Source organism: Cottoperca gobio, chromosome 7, assembly GCF_900634415.1.
Source record: "Cottoperca gobio chromosome 7, fCotGob3.1, whole genome shotgun sequence".
Classification (NCBI taxonomy): domain Eukaryota; kingdom Metazoa; phylum Chordata; class Actinopteri; order Perciformes; family Bovichtidae; genus Cottoperca; species Cottoperca gobio.
This window is the reverse complement of record NC_041361.1, coordinates 14,422,690-14,448,356: the sequence shown is the minus strand read 5'-3', so window position 1 is coordinate 14,448,356 and position 25,667 is coordinate 14,422,690. Positions and strand designations below refer to the sequence as shown.

Here is a 25,667-nt window from a genome sequence, read left to right as displayed (position 1 = left end):
AATGAGGGCGAGCCCCGGGCTGGTCACCTGGGTACAGGGAGGAGAGGAGGTGGCACTAATTAAAAGCCCTCCCCTATATGGCTGAGAGCTCACCCTGGAGACAGGACACTATCGCTACCTGTGGACTTTATAACAAATAGCAACAACTGTCTTGCATAACAGCTCTTTACCCGCAGCCTCCGTCTTTCTGTCTAAACTTCTGCTGATTCTGCTGCTCCCTGACTTTAAACTGTAAACTGCCTTTAGATGAAACGTTACACCACTGACGACCTTAAATTAGGCTGATTAGGCATAATAATTATTTGAAAAATAGCAAATATATATATTTCATGTTTGTGGTGTTTGGTTGAAACTACAGCTGCTTTGTTCATACGACGGCACAGAGACTCTGTACTTGCTGTCATCATGCTGGAAGTCATGGCAACAATCAGATGAGACATTCTTCATGCGGTGGAAGTTATGTCAGATTGGTTATCTTTGTCGTAGTTACAGTGTTAACTCTCTGTTAACTCGATAAGAATAAAACAGCAGCACTGAACCACCAGAAGCAGCACTGAAACTAACATTGATGCCAATTTTAATTGCTGCTCCCTGTCAGCTCTTTTTTGAGTGATCTGTCGCCAGATTAATTACTGGAATTAAGATCAAACCCATCACAACAACCATTGTGTGTGTCAGGCCTGCCACGGTAATGAGCATCTTTGTTAGCCTCGTTAGCATTGCTAACACAATAACATCATTGTAGGCACCGAGACGTGGCACATTGTTGCACAAGAGCAATAGCCCAACTGATTAGACACAAGGGAAAATGGCAGCTCATGGGCAATTAATCCCAAACATCCCGGTCCTTCTGCTTCTTCAGGATTGTTCTATGTCACTCATCATGTCACAGTCTCAGCAAACATTTTAAAATATTTTTCCTAACACTAATTTGGGATATTTATGCATGTTTAAGCAACAATTACCTAATCTATTGTATATAATATTTTGCTATGTGCCCTGCAACATCCCATTTAGAAACAAAAAAACACCAGGAATTGATACACTGTCAGTTTGCTTGTCTTTATACTTGGAATAAGGCAAAGTGTGACACCGTACTTACAATGATCCAATAAAACATAATACAACTCTTTTGAGATTTCCCTCCTAGATGAGAAAATGTTTGCACAGCTCTGAGGCTCGACTTACATCAGATTGAACTTTTGACTTCTGTCCTTACCTCCGTCTTGCTGCTGTTGCTTCCCACGTGTCGCAGGTTGCTTTTCACCTTCAGGAACTCCGCTGACGTCGGCTCCTGAGGGGGCTGTGGTGCTTGATAGCCTGGGGGTGGAGGGGGCAACGGGGGAGACTGTGGGGGAGGCGGTGGTGGATAGGTTGGTGGTGGCGGGGGCTTGGAGGTGGCATCAGCAGGTATCTCATTCTTCTTGGGCATGTCAGAGCCAATGTCTGGGTTTAGCATGTCCATATATGCCTGCATGTCTGAAATGGCTGACTCTGATGCACCTGTGACAAAGACATGGTCCAATTAACAAAACAAAGCATTTCAACATTTACTATTTGCTTCATTCAAACATGAATGTGAAACATGAGTTACTCTAATGATGGTCCACCCCTCCATCCAAAACAAACCATCTGCACTCAGACCACTAGGGTGCAGCAGCAGTATACCACGCACCTGTGACATAAACCAAAAGGAATGCTGTTTGCTCTACTTTTGCTCTCCTTTGTTCAGATGCTACGTTTGGCACGGAAAATGAACAGCAATTGGAACTTCCAAGTCCAAGATGATGTCTTTAAATGTCTTGCTGTGTCAGTCCAAACCCCAAAGATATTCAGTTTAATATGATTTATATATTTGAGATTGAAAACAGCATTTCTTTGCCATTCCTGCATGAAAAATGAGTTTAACGATTAATCGTTTATCAAAACAGTTAGAAATATTTTTTCCTCTGATCAACTAATGAAGCTTTTTTACTGTTGAGTTCATCGTCATTTGATATTTCACTTTAGAAGTAGAATGGTGTAATATCTAAACATTTACAATCACCTTGTTGGTTCACCTTAGAAAACAAACTTTAAAAGTGTAAAAAGTTTAATATTTCTACTACGAGCATTGCGGACCTGTGTGTGCGACTGTGTTCAGCTGAGCGGGCGGGCCGCGTGACGTTGTTAAGCTGCTCCTTTTCTCCCCAGTGCTGGACTGGCTGGAGTTGGCTGAGTCGTAGTTGGACAGGGAGCTGGATGGTGAACTGATGTCAAAGTGTGCCGCCTGGCTGGCAGGGGGCATGGTGGTATTTGGGGACGAGAGGCCCGAGTCCGGCTGCTTGTACTCGAGGTCCATTGAGGGGTCCCGAGACAAAACGCGATGCTCCACACTCTGTCAGAAGATGCAGTTCATGAATACAAGGGTCATTATATTGGTTATATATGATATTATATTTGTTTAACTAAGATGCGGATATCATTTCAACAGTAGTAAAAACAACAAAACCATTAATCAATAAATTCTTAAGTAATTCCTCATTATTCAAACCTGTCTGGTTCATTTTATTTTATGTAAAAGGATACAGTGTCATTACACAAAAAGATACATGCAGGATCTACTTGTTCATTCATCAGTTCTTAAATCGCACTACCTCTCAGTCCCTGATGACGTGCATGAGGAGAACAGCTTTATGAGTTTAATTACTGCACACTAATGAAACATCTCACAGCTGATCAAAAAGGCTCTGGGGTCCTCCGCTTTCCCACAGCGCAGGACTCAATTGGCTGAATGTCCCTCATGGGAAGAGTACAAGAGGGGGAAAATATTTTTCCCACACACCAAAGAGAGATCAGTGTGGAGGATTTATTATTCCTCTGACCACTTGGGGATATCTGTGGGTTGAAGCCGTGGAGTCCACTGTAGATAAAGAGTTAATAGCTCTGGCAGTTGGCAGAGAAGGTCTGATGCCAGTCGAGGGACATGTTGGCTCAGTGACAGCTTTTTTTTGTTGTCTTGTGTTTTCCATGGTTGCATTTTGGCACTGGAGGATCATTAAGAAATAATTTGAAGTATTTATTATTATTCAAGTATTTCAGATCAAATGTTTTATTACCCATTATTTGGACTACAGTTTGATAATGTAACAAGTAGTCACTATAGCTGACATGATAACTCATTATAATTTCATGCAGAGTGGGATGAAGTGGAAGTTGGACATTTGTGCAACAGTTCACATGATGTGCTTCATGAATGTTCTCTGTCTAGAACAAATACTGTATGTTTCTAGTTTGGAGTAGAGTTCCCATTAGACCAATTAGTGTTGGAATATGCAAAAAAACACATCGGTAAGACGTATGTCGCCAAGTTTGATGAGAGCCTTCTTGGATAGTTTAATTTGGAGATTTCTTACAGGTCTAACAAAAATGAAAATATCCAGATTTCACAAAAATAATTTAAAAAATATCCTATTCTCTTTAAACATTTTGTGGCTCCTCAAATTTTGTCCTGGACCGCCTTTTAGGGTCCCAGCCCTCAGGTTGGGAACCACTGACCTAAAGTAGCACATAATTCTGTAATATATTTGGAAAATCCAATCATAGGAGTTTGAGATATTGTTCATGATATAGAAATAATTAAATGTTGAATTGTTTCTAATATTATCGATATAAAAGTATTTAAGGAATAATAACCCATCCATTGAATAAAGAATAGACTACACAATTATTTTCTTACTTATTTATTTCTTAGACAAGATTCAAAGTTTGTGTAAATTAAAACACTTTGATCCCCTCTAGGTCTGGCCGTGTCCTCAGGGAGGTTAGAGTACGTCAGGATACACAGCTGTGAGTCTTACCATGTTCTCCACAGTGCGCAGATATTTGGCACACTGGGAGTGGCCGTTGTACTCAGCCAGGTCTGCTCCTGTGAAGCCGTCCTGGTCCCTGATGCCCAGGTCTACCCCATTGACCACAAGGATCTGACAGCACTGAAGAGTGACATGCGAGAGACGGAGAAAGTGGTAGAAGTCAGATATGAATAAGATGGAGAAACATGACGGTGTAAGTCAAAGTTAAAGTCAAAGCTGCGCTTAAAATCAGCTTCAACTAGTTAGAATAAATCTAACTTACACAAAAACCTGGCAGATGGTCAGTTCTGCGGAAACTGTGTAAAACTGAGTGTTGACAGAAATTCTAACAGCAGTGTAAAAATCATACACATTTTTTTAATTTTCTCTGTGAAGACTTGGATACAACAAAACATTACTCTGATCTTCTACGTCAAAGAAGAAGGTCCGAGTGGTGGTAAGCGAGAAGCCATCAATTCAAAACAGATGGTTTAAGTGTGGAACTCGGTATGGTATTTTAGGCTACATCTTTTCTGCTATCACTTGTGTTGCCGTTACTATTAAAAAGGATCAGGACAGTCAACACTCTACACAAAGTCAATACACAGTCTAATAAAACATTTACTCGTCAAGCACCTAACCCTTTTATTAAGAAAGCGTTTAGAAGTGAGAAGAAAACAAAAACACAAACCTCCAGTTCGCCGTTCTCTGCCGCGTCGTGAAGCGGGGTCCCTCCCCAGTTGTCAGTGACAATCTCTCCGCCGTGCAGCAGCAGCCAGCTGAGCACCTTTGCATGGCCCCGACTGGCTGCAAAGTGCATGGCCGTGGCCCCGTCATTATCCCTGTCTGTCAGGCTGATCTCTGTGAAACTCATCTAAAGGAGGGAGGATAACAATACAAGTTAAAGTCATCGTCTAAAACATTAGGAATCAATTAAAGCTGCTTTTGGGGGAAAAGTTAGAGAAATATTTGCCTTTCTATTCCAATAGCAAACAACTTTTTTTGCAACAAAGGTTTTCTGGTGTTAACAGTCATTTTGGATATGAAATGCTTAGTGGACTTGGATTAAAACTTTGTGCTTGAGTATCAATCCAAAATGTTAAAAACAATTATTTATCCAGCATTAATTTGACTGATATCACATCTGTGATTTCATTATTCACATTTTCACTGATTGAGGATCAAGGACTAAATCAATGTATTCTATTTGTTCACAAGATTTGATATTTAGACTGACATCCCAACATACTAGCCAGACGATGACAGTGTTGTGGCCCATCTGGGCAGCAGCATGCAGAGGTGTCATCCCGTCATTGGCTCTGATGTTCGGATCTGCCCCGCAATCCTTGACCAGGTATTGGACGACCTCCAGATGACCCTCCTGGCAGGCCAGGTAGAGTGGAGTGGCACCATTCTTAGTTTGGGAATTGACAACGCTGTAGGGAAATCAAACAAAGAGACACTTGGAGACCAGATATCTATGATGGAAGTTGTATGTCGCAGTCTGTCATCACTGAAATCAAATGGTTATACAGAAACAAAAGAAGAGTTACTTACAGCTAGAGTTACTAACGATTATAAAACGGACATGTTAAATCAAGCAATCTGATTGGTTCTTAGCCGTGATATAATGAGCGTATATCACGGGTTGAATTGTAGTTACTTTTCACAACAAGTCAGTATCCCTCCGCATCTGAGAAAAAGCTACAACCGTTACAGCTGTTAAATTACGTCCGTTAAGAAACAAACTTACAAAGATTTACTATGTAAATAAGAACAGAGTTCCATTCGTTCGGTTGCTTTTATTATAAATAATATCAGCGTAAAATGACAATAATCAAACACGTACTAAACAGGCTGAAACACAGACGTGTTTACAGTTCAATCTGGTCCCGGGTTCCGGTCGCGCATGCGCCAATACAAGGGACCGTCCATTTAGTATAGTACAATGTTCTCTACTCTGGAGGAGTGGATTGATCAGTGCCTATCTCCAGAGAAAAAAGCCCCTAAAAGACGACATGTAGAGCAGGTAGACCAAATGGAAAAAAAACGAAACGAACAGAACACCGCGCTAGCTCTGTTGTCGACCCTCCACTTTGCATCGGGCCGAACCACGGCCCTTAACTGTGATATAATGAGCATATATCACGGTCTGAAGTGAGCTATTGCTTAAGTATAATACGAGTCTGCATCCATAGAATCTACGGACACGCAGAAATAAATACTTATAATTGTGGATATGAAATGCAACTCATGGAATTTCAGTTGTGTGATGCATTCAGCTTTATAATATCGTGCTACAAACGTGAGTGACTGGATGAAGGTTTTACTTCATTCATGACTATATGTCAAAAGGCTTATAACACAGAAGCAAATGAGGTAAAAACCTGCAATAATGTAATTTGTACATCGAGTATATATATTTATGTGGAATTAATGGATGAATGGGTTGTTTGTAGCAATCTTCTTTTCAGGCCAAATAAACTAAAGCAAGCTTGGGTTCCAAATGACAATGCATCATTTGAATTGAATGCAAAACCATTATACAGAGCCTGTGAAAACAAACAAAAGAAAACACCATTTCGCCTCTGTTGTTGTCCTAGAGACGGACCCATTCACTATTTGTGCTTGCTGTGAAAATTGCCCATTTAATTCCTTAAATTCTTAATTTTATCTAGAATTCATGGGATGTAGTGGAAGCATGAGGATTTAATAATAATGGAGATCTAGGAAAGTAAAATGTAGTCCATGGAGCGTTCTTGCAGAATTTACTTTTAGTTTTTCCCCACAAAGTTTGTTTTCAAAGCAGCTGATAATCACAGCTCAGAAAGACATCTGCTCGACTCAATGTGGTTGAAAAGTTTAAGTTAAAATAGGGACTTTTAAAATAAAGACTGCAACCTATATGTTTATTTGAGATTCATATTTTCAAGATATAACCGTTGCACATGATCTGCTGGGTAGGGCTGAAAATTGTATCGAAATGATATAACAATATGGGCTTGTGTAATATCCAAATTGCAGGAGGTGCAATATTTGTTAAAGGCAAAAGATGTGTAAAAACACCCTCCTGAATTGAATATTGCGGTTCTGCAGAGATGACCTGGTCTACAAATCATAATAAGATATGATCATTCCTTCCCATATCTTGAATCATATTGAAATTGAAATATATTTATTTTTTCAAAATGCCCTGGGAAGAAGCGAAAAAGTGCAAAAAGCGCTTAAAAGTGAAAACCTTTACACACATTACAGCGCTGTAGGGAGGTTTTCTAGTGATTCATTCATTAAATATATGTCCTAAAATGATCCCATACACAAACTGTGTGCTCTTCAGACATTGCAATCAAATCATTGTTTATAGTATGTTACCTATCCGATGACAGAAACACATCTGAAAGGTTGGATGTGTAAATGTAGTCTGAAGGCAACAGGTAACTGTGACAGGAAACATCCCTTAGTCGATGTAAACAAACGGCTATTTTCATAGCAGACAGCAGTGATGCCGAGACAAATCCCCCTCCCCTTTTTCCAAAAGCCCTTGGCCCCGCCTCCATGCAAAAGCCTATCCAATACCCTGTATATCACTTCATCCCAGATCTTTCAGTCACAGTGGGAGGTCATGGACTGAATGAGCGATTCCCTACTTAGTCCCTTAAGGGCGTGCTTTATTTGGACCCTGACAAATGAGCAATGAGTCTCCTAAGAGGATTATCACTCTACTGGCTTTGCCCGACTTTGTGCTTAACGAAAGGTTGCCAGTGGACTGAGTAAGTGAGGAGGAGGTGAGGAAATGGGAGGCAGGGCTTAAGACGGGTGGATCTTGTAGACACAAACATGACCCTGACAAACTTTCCCTTGAAAGGATGTGGCTCAAGGCCAAACCTCTGGTGACTAAAGACCAAGCATTAAAATAACACTTGGATGACCACACGTCCTGGTCCAAATCTTAACACGGGTCGTATTCTGAGCCAGAAGAATATCCATCTTCTATGGAAATTGTAGGTTATACCAAATAAATGAAGTCAGTTTGAGGAACAGGCTAGTATTTCAGGTCAGTCTGTGTGAAAACAAGCACACTTTAAATATTTCAAAATAAGAATGAATTAATCTACAGTTATGTCATCAGGAAGTGGGCAAACGGGTTAATTATTAATAAGTGTAACCAAAGTGGGCTGACTATGCTCACAGGGGTCTGTATAGGACAGAAGTTTACACTTATCGTTACTCCTAACCACTAACTTTGAGAGAGTGACAAAGTTGAGTGTTTTCGAGGTAAGACAGATACGATTCTAACAAAGCACACGCTGCCTTTGTCGCAACTCTCCGAAGGGAAGAGGCTTGAACACTCCACTAAAGAAGTGCTTTTGGAGAACAGGTGTAGATTTCAAAGGGCTAAGAAAGAGGCTAGCCTTGTGTGACGACAGAGCTCACAAGTGGCACAAGGGGTGCTACCTCGTTGGTCACTTTGTCAGTCAAAGGAGAAAAAAAAAAAAAATTCACTTTAAAGTAGCGGACATACGATATATTTCCAGTTCGGCTCCGATGAGTAATTTACCCCAGTAATCGTCTGTTCACTGTCCCCTCCCTTCCCCCCTATGTACACTGTAACAAAGAGCAAGGTTATCTTCATTACTAGCAGAGTAATTGATGTCACGCTAATGGTTTTCTTGCCTGACTGAGGCTTGTTAGCTTCTCATTTGCTTTTCCTGTCTAAATAATGAAGAATGTTGTGGTGAGAATTCAGGAACTTTATTTAGCTATCCGATCGAAGTTGATTTTGGATGCAATTTTTAAAGATTTGACATATTCCTACATGGAAACTAACTGATTACACAATATGCAGCTCTTATCTTTATGCTCTTTTAGAGGCTACAACTGTTGACGGAGCCCAAAAGTGCAGGAAGTCAACACAAGAGGAACAAACATGTAGGACACACGGGGACATTTGATGTGGTCCTATGAGTTAGCATGTCAGAGGTTTAGGGTATATTTCCCACTGATGCTACACATAATCAGAACTAGTCGTGCGTTCAGCTCAATACCTATGCATATTGCCAGTTTATCTAGTGAGTTTATAAACCTGTAGAGGAGCATGTAATCCTTCACTTTAAAGATTGCATGTCTAATGTTTTATCTTGATAACAAAGTGTACAACTGTAATACTGTGGGCCCTTTGCCTGAAAGGATCTCAAACGGGCACGCTACATTGCATTTCCTCACGTTAAACCTCTTGTTATAAAAGAGAACAGAAAGGGTTTTTTGTCCAACTTGTACCAAGACGTTGTTAAGGAGCTTAGTGCTGAAGAAAAATCAGCTCAGCTGGTTGAGTTAACTCTCCTTATCTATTTACCCTTTACTCTCCATGTGTAGACTTGATGCTGAACGCCACCTGACGTGAGCACTGACAACTCAAAGCTTGAAAGAGCACTAATTGGACTTCACACCAAGCATCAGACTTGTACACAATTGCTTCTAACCTTACCAACACAGATGAGCTTTTGCATATCCTTAGACAATACTCCAATACAGACATCTTATTCACTTTATTTTGTCAACTTTATTAATAATGTTTCCTTTCCTTATCTAGCATTGAAGCTTTGACTTGATACTACATCAGATACTTGGATACAGAATAAACTGCCTCATTTTGGAACAATATCTTTTCTTTAGAGGTTGAGGAAGTTAATGCTTTTATACAGTACATGCTCCTGTTCAGTAAATATTATGTAAGCAAGAGAAGTGTAAGACTAAATAAGTGTATATATAAATTAGAAGATGTTATTATGTTTTCTCCCTAATTCGCAATTGTAGGTAAAAAAAAAAGCTCTATTATAGAGAACAAACTTTGAAGAGACATTGCCGTTTTGGGCAGTCGGGCTAACACTGATTAGGATGAGGTGCTTTTTGTACGTTAGGAACTATGACACAATTGACAGATGCAAGGATATTGCTGGTTACATCTATGGGCAACTCAAATAGGATTCGTGTCACAGCAGGATACAATACGACCGATCATCAAATTGGTCTGGATGTTTACAATAATGTGGGGAGTCTGGGATACAAACTAGAGTATAGAGTATTTCCTAAATCCGATAGCATAATTTGATTAGGTCATCCACTGCAGGTATGATACACGACAATCAGCGGGTCTCTGTTGTGATGAGGTTTATCCAACCTTGCAAAGTCAGCGATGCAGTTTCTCGCAATATGAATCCCCTCCCCCGGCTCTGTGATTATTATGTTTACCTGCAATGGCCTCGATACACCGTTGTAGTTTCTACAGCTAACTTTCTAGAATATCCTAATGCAGAAGTCTACCCTTCTCAACTGCATCTTGGAATTATGGCTTGGCTAAAGATCTTAATCTACACTAATTGATTGCATAACCTGTCTATAGCCTCTCTGTCTGTCTCTATCTCGTTCACTCTTTTGTGTACTGAGGCTATCAGCAGAGGCACAGCACATGAGCCTGTTGGTTTTGGTTCTCTGGGATGGACAGGGGAACGAGCTACCAGTTCAGATGTAGCTTAGAAATCTAACAAACACTAAAATCACAGGGAAACAAAGCCACATCTGTGCTGTGCCAGTTGTAGCACAAAAAGACTGTGATTGCTTAACGAGTAGCATTGCAGACAGCTGAATACTGCAGCCATCTTATGGTAAGACCTCTCCCCTGAGTGCTTGTTCATACTTAACAGGGGACTTCTGACTTGTGCACATGTCCTTCAAAAGAAAACACATTTGTTGTGTTTCACTTGTACTATATTTACCTTAAACCTTTTGTATATATATGTACACAACCAATGAATAGATGTGGTGGTTGTAGTTTACTTGTGAGTTTCAAATGTTATAGAAGTTCTATTTGCTCCAAATGCTTTTTTCTTCTTCTTGCATTTCCTGTCTATATAAAGATCTAATATAATTATTAATTATCAAGCCTTAATCATCAAACCAGCCCACCAGCCTTTAAAAATCTATATTGGTCGAAGCTGAGGTCAATGTATGAGGTCTTTAAATAGATGGTCTTGGAGGAATGAAAAATAAAATGTAAAACCATTGTTTTAGTGTAATACTGCTAAATGTAGTTAGAGTTTGTTTACTGTCAAGTGTGTGTACTACTACCTCCGTGCAGCAACACTCTCATCATGTTGTACCATCAACAGGCTGCCAGTTACTAAAGTGATGATGTAACAGAGGGGGTCTTGTTGTCCTTGTGATCTTTCAAGCAGAAAAACCTCTGAGCCGTCCAGTTACCTCTTCAAACCAGCTGATACTAATGTGCAGCTTGTAATAAACCCTGAGACAACAATGCTATCTCTTCTCTGCAAATTTAAATTCTGAACAATGCCTGAGGCTAGCTACTAGAAAGCGGCCCGTCTATTCAAACGGATTTGTTTTCCTCATTATCTTATCGCCGGTTGGCGCTGCTGTGTGTCGCCGTGGAGATGGTGGTAAACAGTAACCGTGTGAGTGGTGGTGGAGAAGAGTGAATGGGGCCCAGCTATCAGGGAGCTACCATGTCCCTGGGGCTCATTAAAGTTTCAGCTGATATGCACCTGTCTGTGGTGCAACCACACAATATTGGAGATGCAGGTTAGTGCCTGGACAAGCTGCTCATCCTGCTCAGGTCATCCATGTCAAAGCAATTCAGCAGACAACTTTACCTGTAAATTAATTACGTTTCTATTTCTTTATGGCAGCAGTTAGTGATCATTTAGTTAGTGGCACTCCAGCAGATGTACATCCATCAGCTCAACTGTCATCACCATGTTTCCCTTTTTTGTTATTTTATAACCAGACAGCTGTTGCTATCAAACATGCTAAACTGAAAACAAACCAAACAAGGCCAACAGTCTTTCCCGCATTGCATAAACCAGAGGGACGTACTGGTGTCCTGAATTCACCTTAATATCACTCAAATAGAAACAACTCTAATTGAGGTTTAAAAAGCATTAATAGATTTCCACCCTTTGTAGGAGGAATCAATCAGAATCTATACTACTGAGCAAGTCACTGGACCCTACCTGCTCATTTACTGTACGTGTCGGTTTAATGCATTCGTATGTAGTGCTGCAATGCAGCCATATAAAGAATATCAAACAAACACAATCAGACAATCAGCTGTTTCTTAGAGGAGAAGCAGCTAACACCTTCCCTCACAGTGTTTACTCTAGTGACTGTAACTGTGTTAGTGTGGCTTTAATTAACAGATAATAATCCCACTCGCCTACTTGGCAATGTCGGACACAAATCCCTGAGAATACTTTGCTAACACACTATACATCAAAACTGCAATTATCCCCAGGGAGGTGTGTACTGAATCTCACAGAGGAGCTTTTTTAATGTTCTTTTTCTCTCAATACACTTGATACAGTTATGCTCATTTCAGACATTTGGTCAAAGTCGTGCAATTTGAATACTGGGGTGTTGATGCTGCCAAACATGCACTTAAATTGCTGCATCATGATCACACATCTTATTATAGTAAAAAATGAATCTCTGGTGTTTGCTGTAGAGAAACCTACGCAGCTGACTGAACTAGGAGTGCGGTGACCGTGCCTCGTCCGTGTAGTTGTAATGGTCCATATAGGAGGGTGTTATCTCTCCAGGCACTGGTGGGTCTGACCCTGAACTGATTAGGGATGATATTCATCAGGGGATAATCACACGCGCACACACAAACACTTCTTACTAGAAACTACTACTACTCAGTTTTGATAATCCTTTAATCGTTCTGCTTGGAGAATGACTTTGATGATGGTTCAGCTTCTCAAATGTGGGAATTTGGTGCTTTTCTTGGTTTCGTGGTCTAAGTTATTTGAATATTTTTGGGATTTGGAAAAAACATGACATTTAATAATGTCATCTTGTGCTTTAGGATACTGTGATTTCATTTTTTTCTGATTTTTGTTGTTATTGGCCTTAGTAGAGTTGACAATAGACAGGAAGGGGGGAGAACGAGGGGAGGACATGCAGCAAAGGGCTGCAGGTTGGATTCAAACCCGGGAAGCTGCGCTAAGGACTCAGTCTTAGTACACAAGGCCCCCGCTCTACCAGTCGAGCTGCCAGGACGATCCATTTCTGATTTTTTATAGCAATAATTTATTATCAATTTTATTATTATTATCAATCTAGAAAATAATTTGCTACAATTGGACCTCATTTAGCAATCGACAGCGCAGGTTGGTACCACATATTTGATCACAGACACTTTGATTGTTGACATGGCTGTTATACAGACTTGTGTCAAGCACACAGGGTTATTGACGTGTGCCGCATTTTGTGAACATTTAACCGCTAAGAGGATTTTTTCTAATTGGGATTTGAACATTAAGTATTTTGATTGTTCCATGGGTATCAAAAGAGCAAAGTCCATGTTGTTTTCTACCCGTGCCAGTTGGTGCTGTAAATACTACGTGCAGTATGAGCCCAAAGCTGATCGAACGAACAAAACTCCCACCGTTTATGAAATCTGAATCTGAACGGGGATCTACTGCAACCTGTTTCAGCTACAAACATTAGGGGGAAACTGACTAGAGCCTACAATAATACGAGTTGCCAAAGCCTAAAGGGAACTTTTAAAATCAAATGTGCGCCGCAGTTCACAGGGGAAGGAGGTGTTTAATGGCACCAGGCCAAATAAAGAGAGAGAAAAGGAGAAGACGAGTGGCGGATTACGCACGAGAGTTTAGCTTTATATTCTACTGTGTATTTAATATAAATAACGCTGGTAAAGTACTTCTATATTGGTTGTTTATCCTAACATTGTCATATCTGTTAAAACATGTCATGACTGTCCTCTTAACTGCTGTTTTACTGCCGTCTTTGAATAGGTGGGACAATCACTGAGCACAGAGGATGGGCGTAATAGAAAGGTGAGGATCGAAGATAACTTTTAGAGCACATTTCAGCATTGATGGGACCATGGGGAAGTGACTTTACCATTGTTCTAGTTTATTTCTTAATGTCACATAATGTTTGAAAAATATATATTTTGATAAAATCTTGTATAGTTTGTGTACTGTATATCAATAATATCTGCTTTTGGAGATTCTGTTCTAAACAAAGACATTTACATTCCCTGCACAAAGGATCCTTAAATCCTACGAGTTGCCAGATTAAATCTCTATTAGACAATAGTGAGAACAAGTAAACAACTTATAAATCACACTGACGGATCAGATGTTGAACACAGATCGCTGCAAAGACAAAACCGCGTTGCTCTTACTTTGGGCTGTGCCCCAGTAACAGTCGGAGAGAGGGCATGTCTCCCTTGGCAGCAGCATAGTGAACAGGTACGGCGCCTGTATCGGTGGACGCCCCAGGGTCCACCTCGCTACTCTTCAGCAGCCAGTCAGTGATCTCGTGGTGACTGAAGCGGGATGCGAGGTGGAGAACGGTGGCACCAGAACTGTCCCTGTCCTGTCAGTCAAACAAAAGAGGAATAGAGTTCATATATGGGGGTATGAGATTGCATTTCCAAATTAAATGTTTTATTGAAAAGGTAATAATCTAAATCATTACAGATATTTAATCACACATTTTTTTGAGAAAGCAGTTCCCACCAGCCAATTTCAGACCTATTAAAGGCAAACTTGTGCTGGTTGGCATCCAGACACCAGTGAGAGACCGTCTATTTATCACAGTTCATTTAGGAATAAATGAAAACTATTTGTATATTACTATTTGTTGCTATATTTTAGTGTTTAATGTTTTGTTACCCATAGTAGGTTTGAACGATTCTGCTTGTTGATTTCGTTCAATCCTTTTTCTGCTGTGATTTAGTAGCAGGCATTTTTTAACAAAGAAATAAGTCCTTGCTTAGCTCGTGTATAAACGCTTACCTTGTTTATGAAATTAATCCACACACGCAATATTCTTCATGAGAAAAACTTGAACTTCAAACGCTGCATTTCTAAGCAGCACAGACTTACAATTGTAGTTAAACTTATAAAAGAGAACCTGAAAGATATTAAAGCCAAATACCTGTTATGACTTTGGTTATTTACATTTTTTTTATTACCTTACAGACACACATATCCTAGTTTTTTTTAACCTTCTCATCCAACCCGGACTCAAAAAACATACATTTGCGGCGTCCATCTTCCTAAAACTTGTGTTTACCGGTCACTTGTATTCTTTGTGTCAAGAGATGGAACAACAGCTAACACAGACAATAGACAATTGTATTTGCATACTCTGTGGACAGAAGTGTATTAATACTTCAGTCTTATCAACAAGGAAAGAAGTGGAGTGCCTCGAATGAACATCGTTACCATCAGATAAAATCAGGATCAGAGTGCAGTAACACACAGCAAAATACCCAATGGTGAAACGTGAAAGCTAGCATTGATAACCCATCAAGTAGATCGTATTGTTCGTGGTAATTGATAGCTTTTACTAAATGTCAGCCAAGTATCTTATCAGCTAGTTGGTGGCGTGGGGAATTCTTTGTTGCTCTTCTGTCCGGTAGCAGAAGTAATGGAGACAGTACCTGGATATTCTAACTCTTATTACTGCGTTTCAAATTTAGAATAACAGATTACTGGAGGTTAGATCGAGTGCCAGATTAACTCACTTTTGGTACTTCTGTTTGTGTTGAGTCGAGAGCCTCTTGGTGGATTAGTTATTAGCAGTGCCGCCTCGGACCAGGAAGGTCTAGGAGATGAGTCTGATCTTGCAGGCTGGATCATGTCTGTGTGACGTTTGATTTCTACGTGTGTGCAGGTTTGGATGGAAAGGTAATTCTGAATGTTGTGTTACTTGACCACAGAGTACCTGGCCTTGCATTCAAAAATGTTACTTAAGTTAAAGATACATAAGTATTAGCAACAAAATAAACGTAAAGTACCAAAAATAAAAGTACTCATTCCGCTTAACGACCCAATAATATGTTGTATTATTGGATTATAATTAATGATGCATTAATGTGTTCACCACCAGCTAGTAAAGGACGAGCACTCCTGCTTCACAAACTGCCTGTAGCTTGTGTCATGTATCGTCAAATGTGTTGAGTTGTTCATGTTGTCTTGTCACTTCCTGTTTTATTTTGTACCTACCTCTTGTTTCTCAACCCAGATCCCTTTACTTCCTGTCCTGGTGTGATGTCCCTCCATCGTCAGCGTCTGCCTCGCCCCTGATTGTTTCCACCTGTTCCCACTCACCTCTTGTATAAATTGTCTCCCCTTGTCGTGTGCCAGTTTGTCTGGTCATATCCTTGTAAGAGCCTGTGCCCGTACCAGCGATCCACGAAGTGTGCTTATCTGATAGTTTTGTATTTCCTCCAAGTGAGAGTTTTCAGTTGTTGTTTTGATTTATGGAAGTACAGTTTTGTTTGTTCTACACTACCTTTGTGTCTGGAGTCGTGCAATTGAGTCTTCCTTCCCTGTGTCCGAGTCGTAACAGCTTGTGAATTTCACCAAGGGATCAATAACGTTTATCTTAGCCTATAAAAATACATGATACATTATTTCATTATTTTTTTGTATAATTAATCTCAATCTAAAAATTCAAAGCAACTAACATGATCAAATAAATGTAGTGTATTAAAAAGTACAATATTTGCCTCTGAATTATCGTGGAGTAGAAGTATAAAGATGCAGGAAATTGAAAGTACCTCACTTACTAAGTAAGATTGCAACATACCCTGCATATTATAAGCAGGTGTAGAAAATGAATAGATTATAATGTTTTACTACAAAGAAAGTTGTGTCTTTGTAGTAAAACATTATAATCATCATATAATTATAAATATGTATATAAGCATACAAGCATCATATACAATACTAGAGTTAGAGGCACACCAGACTATAATGGTACTGGTAAATATATATATATATATATATATATATATATATATATATATATATATATATATATATATATATATATATAAAGATAAAGGTGTTTACTTCAGAGAACACTAAAGCACAACAGTATTACATCTTTAACTAAGACTCCTTCCAAATGCCTGCTGCATACCTTCCCTGATATGAATACGTTGTACATCTTACAGCAGGGACATGGAAATGAGCTGTTTGAGTGGGAAGGTTGCATAAGGTTTGAACATGAAGTTTTACTATACTCTTTACCAAATATCTTCCCCACTCATATCAAGCTACACTATCATTATGTATTTGTAAATGTTTCCTTTGTGAGTTACTGTATGTGCTATATAAATGATATTACTTTTGCAAATCCAGTTTTGCATACTTCATTAACATGGGAACATGAGGCTGTAACTACAGCAAAGACACAACACAAAATGTTCCTGTACCTACCACAGGGCAGTATTTTACATGTGTGAGTTTAATTTGACTTCTTTATTTTCTATTCCTCAGAATGGTAACATATGCTGCCTTTTGATATGTCATCACAACAGTACCAAACAAGCTTTCAGGCTCTAGTGTGTGTTTTTCAGCCAGACTTCTGTAAAGTCACTCTGCTCTGATGTCTCTTAAAGTCTTGAAGCTAAATCTGTCATTGGTGAATTGTTGCAGGCAGTTGCCATCTTGGATGAAGTTAATCTTTTGTCATCAACAAACTGATCACCACTCAATATACAATTTATTCAGGTTTTAAAAAACATTGGGGATATGAGTAAATTAATAGTGCCATAATTAGTTTTAAAGGGGAATGTCCATCGGGAAGTTCAATCAATATTTGTGATCATGAGCTCAAAGCCAGAAACAGAGAAGTCTCAAACTTGTGACGTCATCATGTATAAAGTCTGCAGCTGCTCCATAGACAATGAACTGATATTGTGGACACACAGAATGTCCTTTCTTTCTTTTTTATACACAAATGAGCTTCGTTCTATTGTATAAATCATATAAATCTACTCGTATATCATATGTCATCTATACAATCTTTCCCTAATTCAATGTCTATAGAGCAATTCCCAACTTTATACTTGATGACATCCCACATTTGAGTTTTAGTACTCTAGTTTTTGGATTCGGGAAAGAGTTGTTCATGTTTACTTATATTTTTGGATTGTCTTGGACCATAGGAATTACATGCATGGCTTCTGTCATGAATGGGCGTAGTTCCCCTTTAAACCATACTTATTGGCCTTATGACCAGCTGACTCCTTGTGGAAGTGCCGATTTGAAACCCAGAATCTGTACTTTTTAGTTGGAACATGTTAATTAGTCACTTAACTTAATCCCCAATGTAATGGACTGTAATGTATCTCTGGGTTTCCTCTAAACAGCAGATGTCATCCTGCCTTGACGGGCTGCTATACCTTATGAATTTTATTAGTAAGTGTTTGGTGTCTCGAGATGGTGTAAAGTTGTTTTAGAAACTATTTTATTTCGAAATGCAAAGTCTGTTAGAGAACATCGAACATGATGTGGAAGTTTTACGCATGAATTCAGGCTACCACAGATCATCAGGCAGGCAGGCAGGCTACACAGCTGAGCAATGACAGCCAGGTCAGAGGAAAGAGAGACTTTCTGCTGTTTATAACGAAAGCTCAAGTCACTCACCTCTGGCCGACATCCACCCTGGGTCAGCAGCCACTGTAAGCAGGCCAGGTTGCCGGTGGCTGCTGCGTCATGCGCCGGGCTTGCCCCGTTGTTAGCCAGGCAGTTACCCGGCAGCCCTGCCTCCTCCACCAGGAATCGCAGGCAGGTTAGTTTCCCGGCCCGGGCTGCGTGGTGGACCGGTGAAGCCCCCAGCCCATCCTTGACGTCGCCGGTGACGGCTTTTTGCGCTAATTGCACTTTCAGAGTCTGCACGTCCCCTTGCCTCGCGGCGAGCAGCGTCCGGTCCCCCTCCACCACCATCGCTGCAGCAGATTGCACTCGTTCCTTTGGTTGCCTGCGTTCAGACCGATCAGTTCACCGTGCTAATGGGGTCAGCATCGTATTTACAGAGCTTCAGATCATCCTAGTCACCCGGAAGGTTTTGTGGGGAAACTCAGCTATCGCTCCACATCCTCCCAGAGCCAAATTGTCAAAAGCAAGATCCGTTTTTTACATGTTGAAATAAAACTTAGTCCATTATTCTTTATCTGAGCTATAAACTAACCTGCTTTTTATATTTTGCCCGACGATGTGGCTCAGTTATCCGCTCCTTCCCTCTCTGACGCCCGCAGGATGCTGAACACCTGTTGCACAAGTTTGGTTTATATGTTCCAGAAAACTATTTTTTGTTTAGATTGTTTATATTCCTTGTGTACTAAGGTGTATCATGTGCCTCGGAGAGTAGTCCGCAGTGTTTTTCTCCCTATAGCAGATGGCGACATGGACTCAGCGCCTGTTAAATAATCCATCAGGGGGAGGATCGCTGAGCCTGTTACAGGTTGTAGCTTTCTGGAAATCGGCTCAGAAGTTAAAGGGGCAGTACGAAAATACTACTTAAAACTGAATAAAGGCCAACGGAGAAAGTTATTCAACTATGGTGGTGGCTGTCAGTCAAATATAGACCCAAGGCTAAATACAAAGTGACATACAAAGGACCCTTTGAGCACCTGCCCAGCCTTGTTTGCATGCCCACGGGTATGAATTTTACATGGCAGTGAAATCAGCATCTCTGGACACGCACAGTTTGTACACAGTATGGTCCACCCGGTGGCCTTTTGTAAAACAGCTTCTGAAATTGTTGCGCTTGTGTTTAGGAATTTGTCTGTTTAGTAGTCCCATAAACACGGATATTGTTTTCTTTTTATCGCTACTGATGCATTATATCACAAAATAATACGTATTTACTATTTATTTTACTATTAGTAGAGGTTTAATGTCTGTTAATCTGCTAAATTAAATATTGTTGTAGTCACAAAGAACCTCTAATTGTTATCTATAGCTGTGTGCGCACTAATGAACACATTGATGCATACATATCCTACATTTCATTTATTGATGTGGCTACTGTAACTACGTTTACTTTTGAGGTACAACCTCGTACTTTAGTTTTTTCATTTTACTTAACTTTACACTCCACTCTAAAGAAAGACTTTTACTCCACTACATTAATCTGGCGTTAGTAGTTACAGATTTAGATTTCATGTGCAACACACATGATCTAAATATGATGGTTTATTATAGACGGAATTTGAAGTAGTTTGAATTAGCTCCACCACCACCAACAGGAAAATGCTTTTTACATGTTAATGGATCCATTACAGTAATTCAATAATATAATACAGTATATAGTAGGATATAACACTGAATAGGACAGTTTTTATGTTTTGATACTTTAAGTACATGACAACATTTAGTTACTGATGCTCGTGTATAATTTTGAATGCAGGACTTTACTTGTAACAGAGTAGATGTGCACTGTGGTATTGATACATTTTCTTAAGTAAAAGAATATGCCTCCCACCACTGGATGTGTTTTTACCAGACACTTTCTCACCAGTCAAACTCATCCAAAGCCCTCAAGTTTACCCAGTTAACTACGTTCCCCTGCGCAGCTTTTAGGCATACTTCCCCTTGCAGTAAATACATGCATGCTGTTAACATAAACCACACACATTATGATCTTAGTTTGCTTTGACTCTGACCTTGCTTGATGGATATAGTGAAATAGTATATGGATATAGTAAATGCCCATGAGCCTGACGAACTGTAATACTTTTAGTCACCAAACGATGGCAGGAAAGCTTCATGTTCTCAAAGGTAAAGCTCCACCTGCAGAGGTGTTCAGGTGTCATGTCATCATTTTCTATTGGCTTCTCCAAATCACTGTAGGTATCTCACACACGTTAGGACATTACACATATCCGAATAACGACTAATAATACATTAGAGTAACATACACTTTTATCAAAACAATGGCCCAATTTAACTGCTTTGAGTGCTTCATTGTATACACTGTGTAAGAGGGCTATTTAAATGCAAGTATAGTTTACTCGTGTTCAGTCCTGTTTATAAATTCATATCTATTTGACGTGTTCTTATATTTTCGCGGGAGGATTGGGGCGCTCACTTCATAATATGAAAGGTTGCAGCCTCACACCAGGTTCTGCACTTTCTGCCTCTTCACTGTCAGATTAGGTTGATTGATTTTTGCGCTTAAGCGGTTTCTGCTTGATGTGGGTGGGTTGGCTGCGGAGTAGGGGGGCGGGGGGTAGGGGCAGGGGCGGGGGGCAAGTCTCGTGCTTGGCGCGTGCCTCTCCGGTCCATCTGTTGCACGGGTCCAACTGTCATAGACACCACGCGCCGATTTGGGGGAGGAGAGGGGAAATTCCCACGAGCGGTCTGACTAATGGTACAATTCCCTAAAGGCTATGGACAATAATAACTCCTTAACACGATTCAGGGGGGCTCGACATCAATGCCCGTGTAGCTTACAATACGTATCTTATTACAGGAATGATGGGCGTACTTGCAAATAAAAAAGATGTGCAGGCCTATAGGAGAAGGCTTATTTGAACAATAACATAATATTAGGCTTCCTGTTTGTTGGAATAAGCTATATTTATTGGTGTTTATGTAGACATACTTTATTGTTTGTTTGTTTTCAATATATTTACCCAGGCAGTACTCCCTGGAAAGCAGTGATACAACTGCATGTATCATTAATATAGTAAATGGATATGGAGTTATCAGTGATTTTGCGTTTAGCTTTTATTTAAAATAAGATGACCCAGTTAAAAAATGCAATGGCACAAATTGATAGGTCTTCACAAAATCTGATATTTGAAAGGTCTATTTTTGATTAAAATGGGGTATTGATTACTTAACGGCTAGACAATACTGTCTTTGTGAAAGTATGTTTATTTATCCACCGTTTATTTTGTCTTATTTGTTTGCCAGGATGGTAATTGAGGTCCAGACATAAAGAGTAGAAAGGGGCTTTGGTGCAGCTGCAGCCCAACAGCGGCAGCTTTGTAATGAAGGGTTAACACAGGATGTAATCATGTGTGGGTGATCGGGAGTGTTTTTCCCAGGGTTCGTTAAAGACTTTCCCACAACTTCAAGCAATGAGAGGCTCAATCCCTATTGAACTGGAAAGGGCTGCCAACGGTTTCCCTCAAAGCCTGGGAAAGCTGGGAGATTTCTTGCACGCGTCAGACATGCGACAGTTATTTAAATTGAACTCAATTATTCAGGCGTGGGCCTCATCTATTGTATGGTCACATCTGCTGTTGAGCGGGAACATTCAAATTAGGACATTTTCTCCTCAAATTCATGCTGCTTTACCAGTAACCCGCTGCCTGTTTGCAATGGTAGCCAACATTGCCCCAAAAACATTAACACAGTAACTGCTACTACCCAAAAAACACAAAATTCACCGATAAAAGTGAAGAATTTACGGCTGAAACTGTTCAAAGCGTGCCATGTCTGTCACAGGAAATAATAATAATAATAATAAGACTATACTCTTGTTTTTCTTTCTCCATTTATCATGTCAGACATCACAGTTTTAAAATAAGCTTTACAACTGAAAAAATTATAGTAGGCTTTATGTCTGTAGTTGTATAGTATAGAGGAGCTCCTCGCGCCGATCTGCAACGGCCCAGCTGGCTGGCGCGTGCTCTACAGTAATTGCTTTCGCTTGAGTAAACCTGGGCGCGTGCAGGGAGGATGCCTTCAGTCTATGTTGAACCACAGAGAGATGCGTGTCTTTACCTTAATATACGATCTAAAATACTAATAATGGTAATATAACAGCTACATATTATCTTAATACAACACAAAGAATAACATTTACAAGCAGTTGTTCCTCATAATCTATAACAAGATACTGTTTATAAAAAAAGACCAGACAAAATCATCTTTATTAAGCAGCAGAGAAAAAAGACCAACACACAAAGAAAGTAAATTACTTTATTTATCCTTTTCCATCCTTCCATCCCCAAACTAAGGTTGAATCTTTTCATCTTTTTTATCTTTCTTTCTTTCTTTTTTCTTTCTTTCTTTCTTTCTTTCTTTCTTTCTTTCTTTCTTTCTTTCTTTCTTTCGGACTGTAATATACTCTAGCTGGATCTGCAATTCATTTATGAGGAACACATCTTAAAGTAGGCCTAAATGCCTTGTGAAGTATTCTCTACATAAAGTAGTTTATACTATACCTATACATATGTCAATCTAATTATAAATTTAATACATTTGATATTTAAATTTATAATACATTTGTGTTTTACATTTTAAGGACAGAAACTAGGCTAATTTCAAGTCAAATTCTTCATGAATGGTGGTTATAAATAATAATGAACACTCCAGCTGTACTGTAGTCAGTACTTAAATATACTTTCTGAAATGTTGACATTTAGCGTACTACTCTTTATATACTGTCTGAACTGAGTTTGCATTTTTTTATGTACAAAGATTGTATATGTGCTGAATTGGAGGCAGTTTTTAGATGGACATAAATCGTTTACATATAAATATCATCCAGACTGGTGTAAACCCATATCAAAATATGCACATTTTCTGTATAACTTATAGTTATCGTAATTTATATTTTGTGTATGTTTCCCTTATGATGATTCCTGGAACATTTAGTGCATGCAAACTTCTAGAAATATCCAACAGCATTATAACAAAAGCAGGAATTAACATGCTACAGGTGAATTGGAAGAATCTTGTTACTTCTCAACTTAAATGAGATGTCTTCTGTCCCCTTGAACTCACCATGCAGGTGTGATGTCTCTCCCACAGGGACCCATCATCCGTGAGCTGCAGAGAGAATATCTACAGTCAGACTTTCAGACTCACAGAAACAGGACAAGTGAGTTGACAAGACAGCGTTTTAACAATGCAGGGTCTACAGTGAAAAGTCAAGAAAGTTTTCGACCAGTGTGATATCATTGACTGGAAATGTGGTGAAGTTTAAATAGTCTCTCTGTGTCTCAGTTTATTTTATATAAGGTTCCAGTTATTTGACTGTAGCATACACTAACTGTAACCTAATTGTACATCATACAGTGGAGTCAGAATAGCTCATACCCCATACAAGTAAGTGAAGAATAAAGATATAAAAGCAGATTATCTTCACCTGTCTCCATAATATGACATCTAATCCAAACATTCACAGTCACGTGTTACAGTTAAAACAGATTATAGGTGTCATTTTCTTGTTGGACAAATCTCATTATTAAAGTTCAGACAGCGTTACACAAAATATTTCACGTCTACATCCATAAATGATGTGTCATATTAAAACAGCAAATTGAGACAGGTGAAGATAAGTGGCTGAGACTAAATGTAAATCACGGTGTCTTGAGATTCAATTAAGTCCTATATACTACACATAGGCCTAAGCAAAATGTCCGAAACACAACAGGTATACATATAATATTCCGTTTTTAAAATAGGAAAAATAACATACCAGGGTGTGACTTCCTTGCCCCTCTGCTCGTCATTTAAAGCGCATGTCGCGGTGCGTGCAGGTCGTTGCTGGTTGAAGACTGTAGTTGTATTGAGCGCCCTTTTACAACACGAGGTTTGGGGCCAAATGACAGAGACGTGTTTTCTCTGTGGGCGGACACCTCGTGCAGGCCACGCCCTCCCATGGCTTGGTTCAGATGCACTCCTGAAGGACTGCAGGACCATGCAACAACCACAAATATAGACTATGCAAAATGTCAAGATTTAAAATGTTCATTGTTTTCTTTTTTTATAATCCGTTTTATGTCTATAGCCTATTTGCAAGACTGCGTCGCACTGAAAGGGTAATTAGACCAAAAGAAAAACAATTCACTTGCTTATTTACCAGGTTCATTTTGAATTTAAATTGTAAAACAAACCATACATTTCTTGTGTAAATGATCCAAAAAAAAGAAATGCGGAGATAGGGATACATGCCATAATTATCTTACAGCAACAATGAATAGGCTACGTTTAGAATATTTGACCACCAATATTTTGTATTTGGCCAAATGTGAACCATTTTATCTTATTTTATTCTATTGTCATGAGCCGTTACAGCCATGACAGGTAATACTTTTTGTAACGTATAATACATCTGCTTTATCATTCGTAGACCACTTTGAGTGATTTTAACTTTATATTTGACATTGCTGCAACATAGAATATCTTAATGTAAATGTATTTTAGTGATTAACCTCCCACTCTTTAATTTCCCCCCTGGACAACTCTTAATGGTCTCTGTAACTTCAACATAATTTATCGGAGCAGGAAAGCCATCTGGTGCCTTTGTTTGGCTGGCTCGTGCTGTTCTCGTGCCCCTGATATGGCAGCACAATGGATCCCCCTCAATCAGAAATCTAATATTCAAAAAACCCGCCAACGAGCCGCCTCTCCTGCCTGTCAAATAACCTCGCCTGTAGCTGGGGCATCTTTAACCCCTATATCCACCTTAATAGTGGACATAACGTAAAGACCAAGAAATAAAAAACAACTTACTTTTTAAGTTTTATATAGTATCTCTATTTCATCATTCACGTCTGTTGTTTAATATATTGTTAGACTACTGGCTTCCTGTGGAGCATAAGCTGCATTAAGGTGCCTAACAAGCCTGTCAGAGCTGGAAACGACTGCTATTGGTTGAGAAGCCAATGCGACGCTATAAGTTTACCTTTGTCAACTTTGAAGAGCAAAACAAATGTGCGCCACCAGATGTGTGCTGTGCCTTGCAGCTTGGCTTTTGGCTTGGTTAGGCTTGGTTGGATATTAAAATCCTGTCTGAGCCATGTCTTTGATTGATGCAATGTACAATTACGACAAAATGCTTCTCTGAAAACGACGCCAGGCTCGATGCTTTGCACTGTCTGTAATAAACTTCATTTTCAACAGGGGACAGGGACAAAGGACGTATTCAATGGCAAAGCGTCTGTGAAGGAATAAAAGCACAATTAGTGTTTGCATGACATCTCCAACACTTCTCCAGTATATGTCTTTAACAGTATCTTAAGAG

The 25,667-nt window shown here is 39.5% G+C and overlaps 1 protein-coding gene across 1 annotated transcript in view; it reads right to left on the bottom strand.

Annotated features, from left to right (window-relative positions):
- The window catches only part of espn (espin), a 42,874-nt gene extending 24,148 nt beyond the window's left edge, over positions 1-18,726 (bottom strand). The window contains exons 1-7 of the mRNA XM_029434920.1: positions 18,326-18,726; positions 14,062-14,255; positions 5,080-5,266; positions 4,522-4,704; positions 3,840-3,971; positions 2,122-2,377; positions 1,220-1,503 (exon numbers count right to left, since the gene is read on the bottom strand). Coding sequence (XP_029290780.1) covers positions 1,220-1,503; positions 2,122-2,377; positions 3,840-3,971; positions 4,522-4,704; positions 5,080-5,266; positions 14,062-14,255; positions 18,326-18,625 — 1,536 coding nt within the window. The 5' untranslated portion in view covers positions 18,626-18,726. The remainder of the gene's footprint in view (positions 1-1,219; positions 1,504-2,121; positions 2,378-3,839; positions 3,972-4,521; positions 4,705-5,079; positions 5,267-14,061; positions 14,256-18,325) is intronic.
- Positions 18,727-25,667: the final 6,941 nt, after the last annotated feature.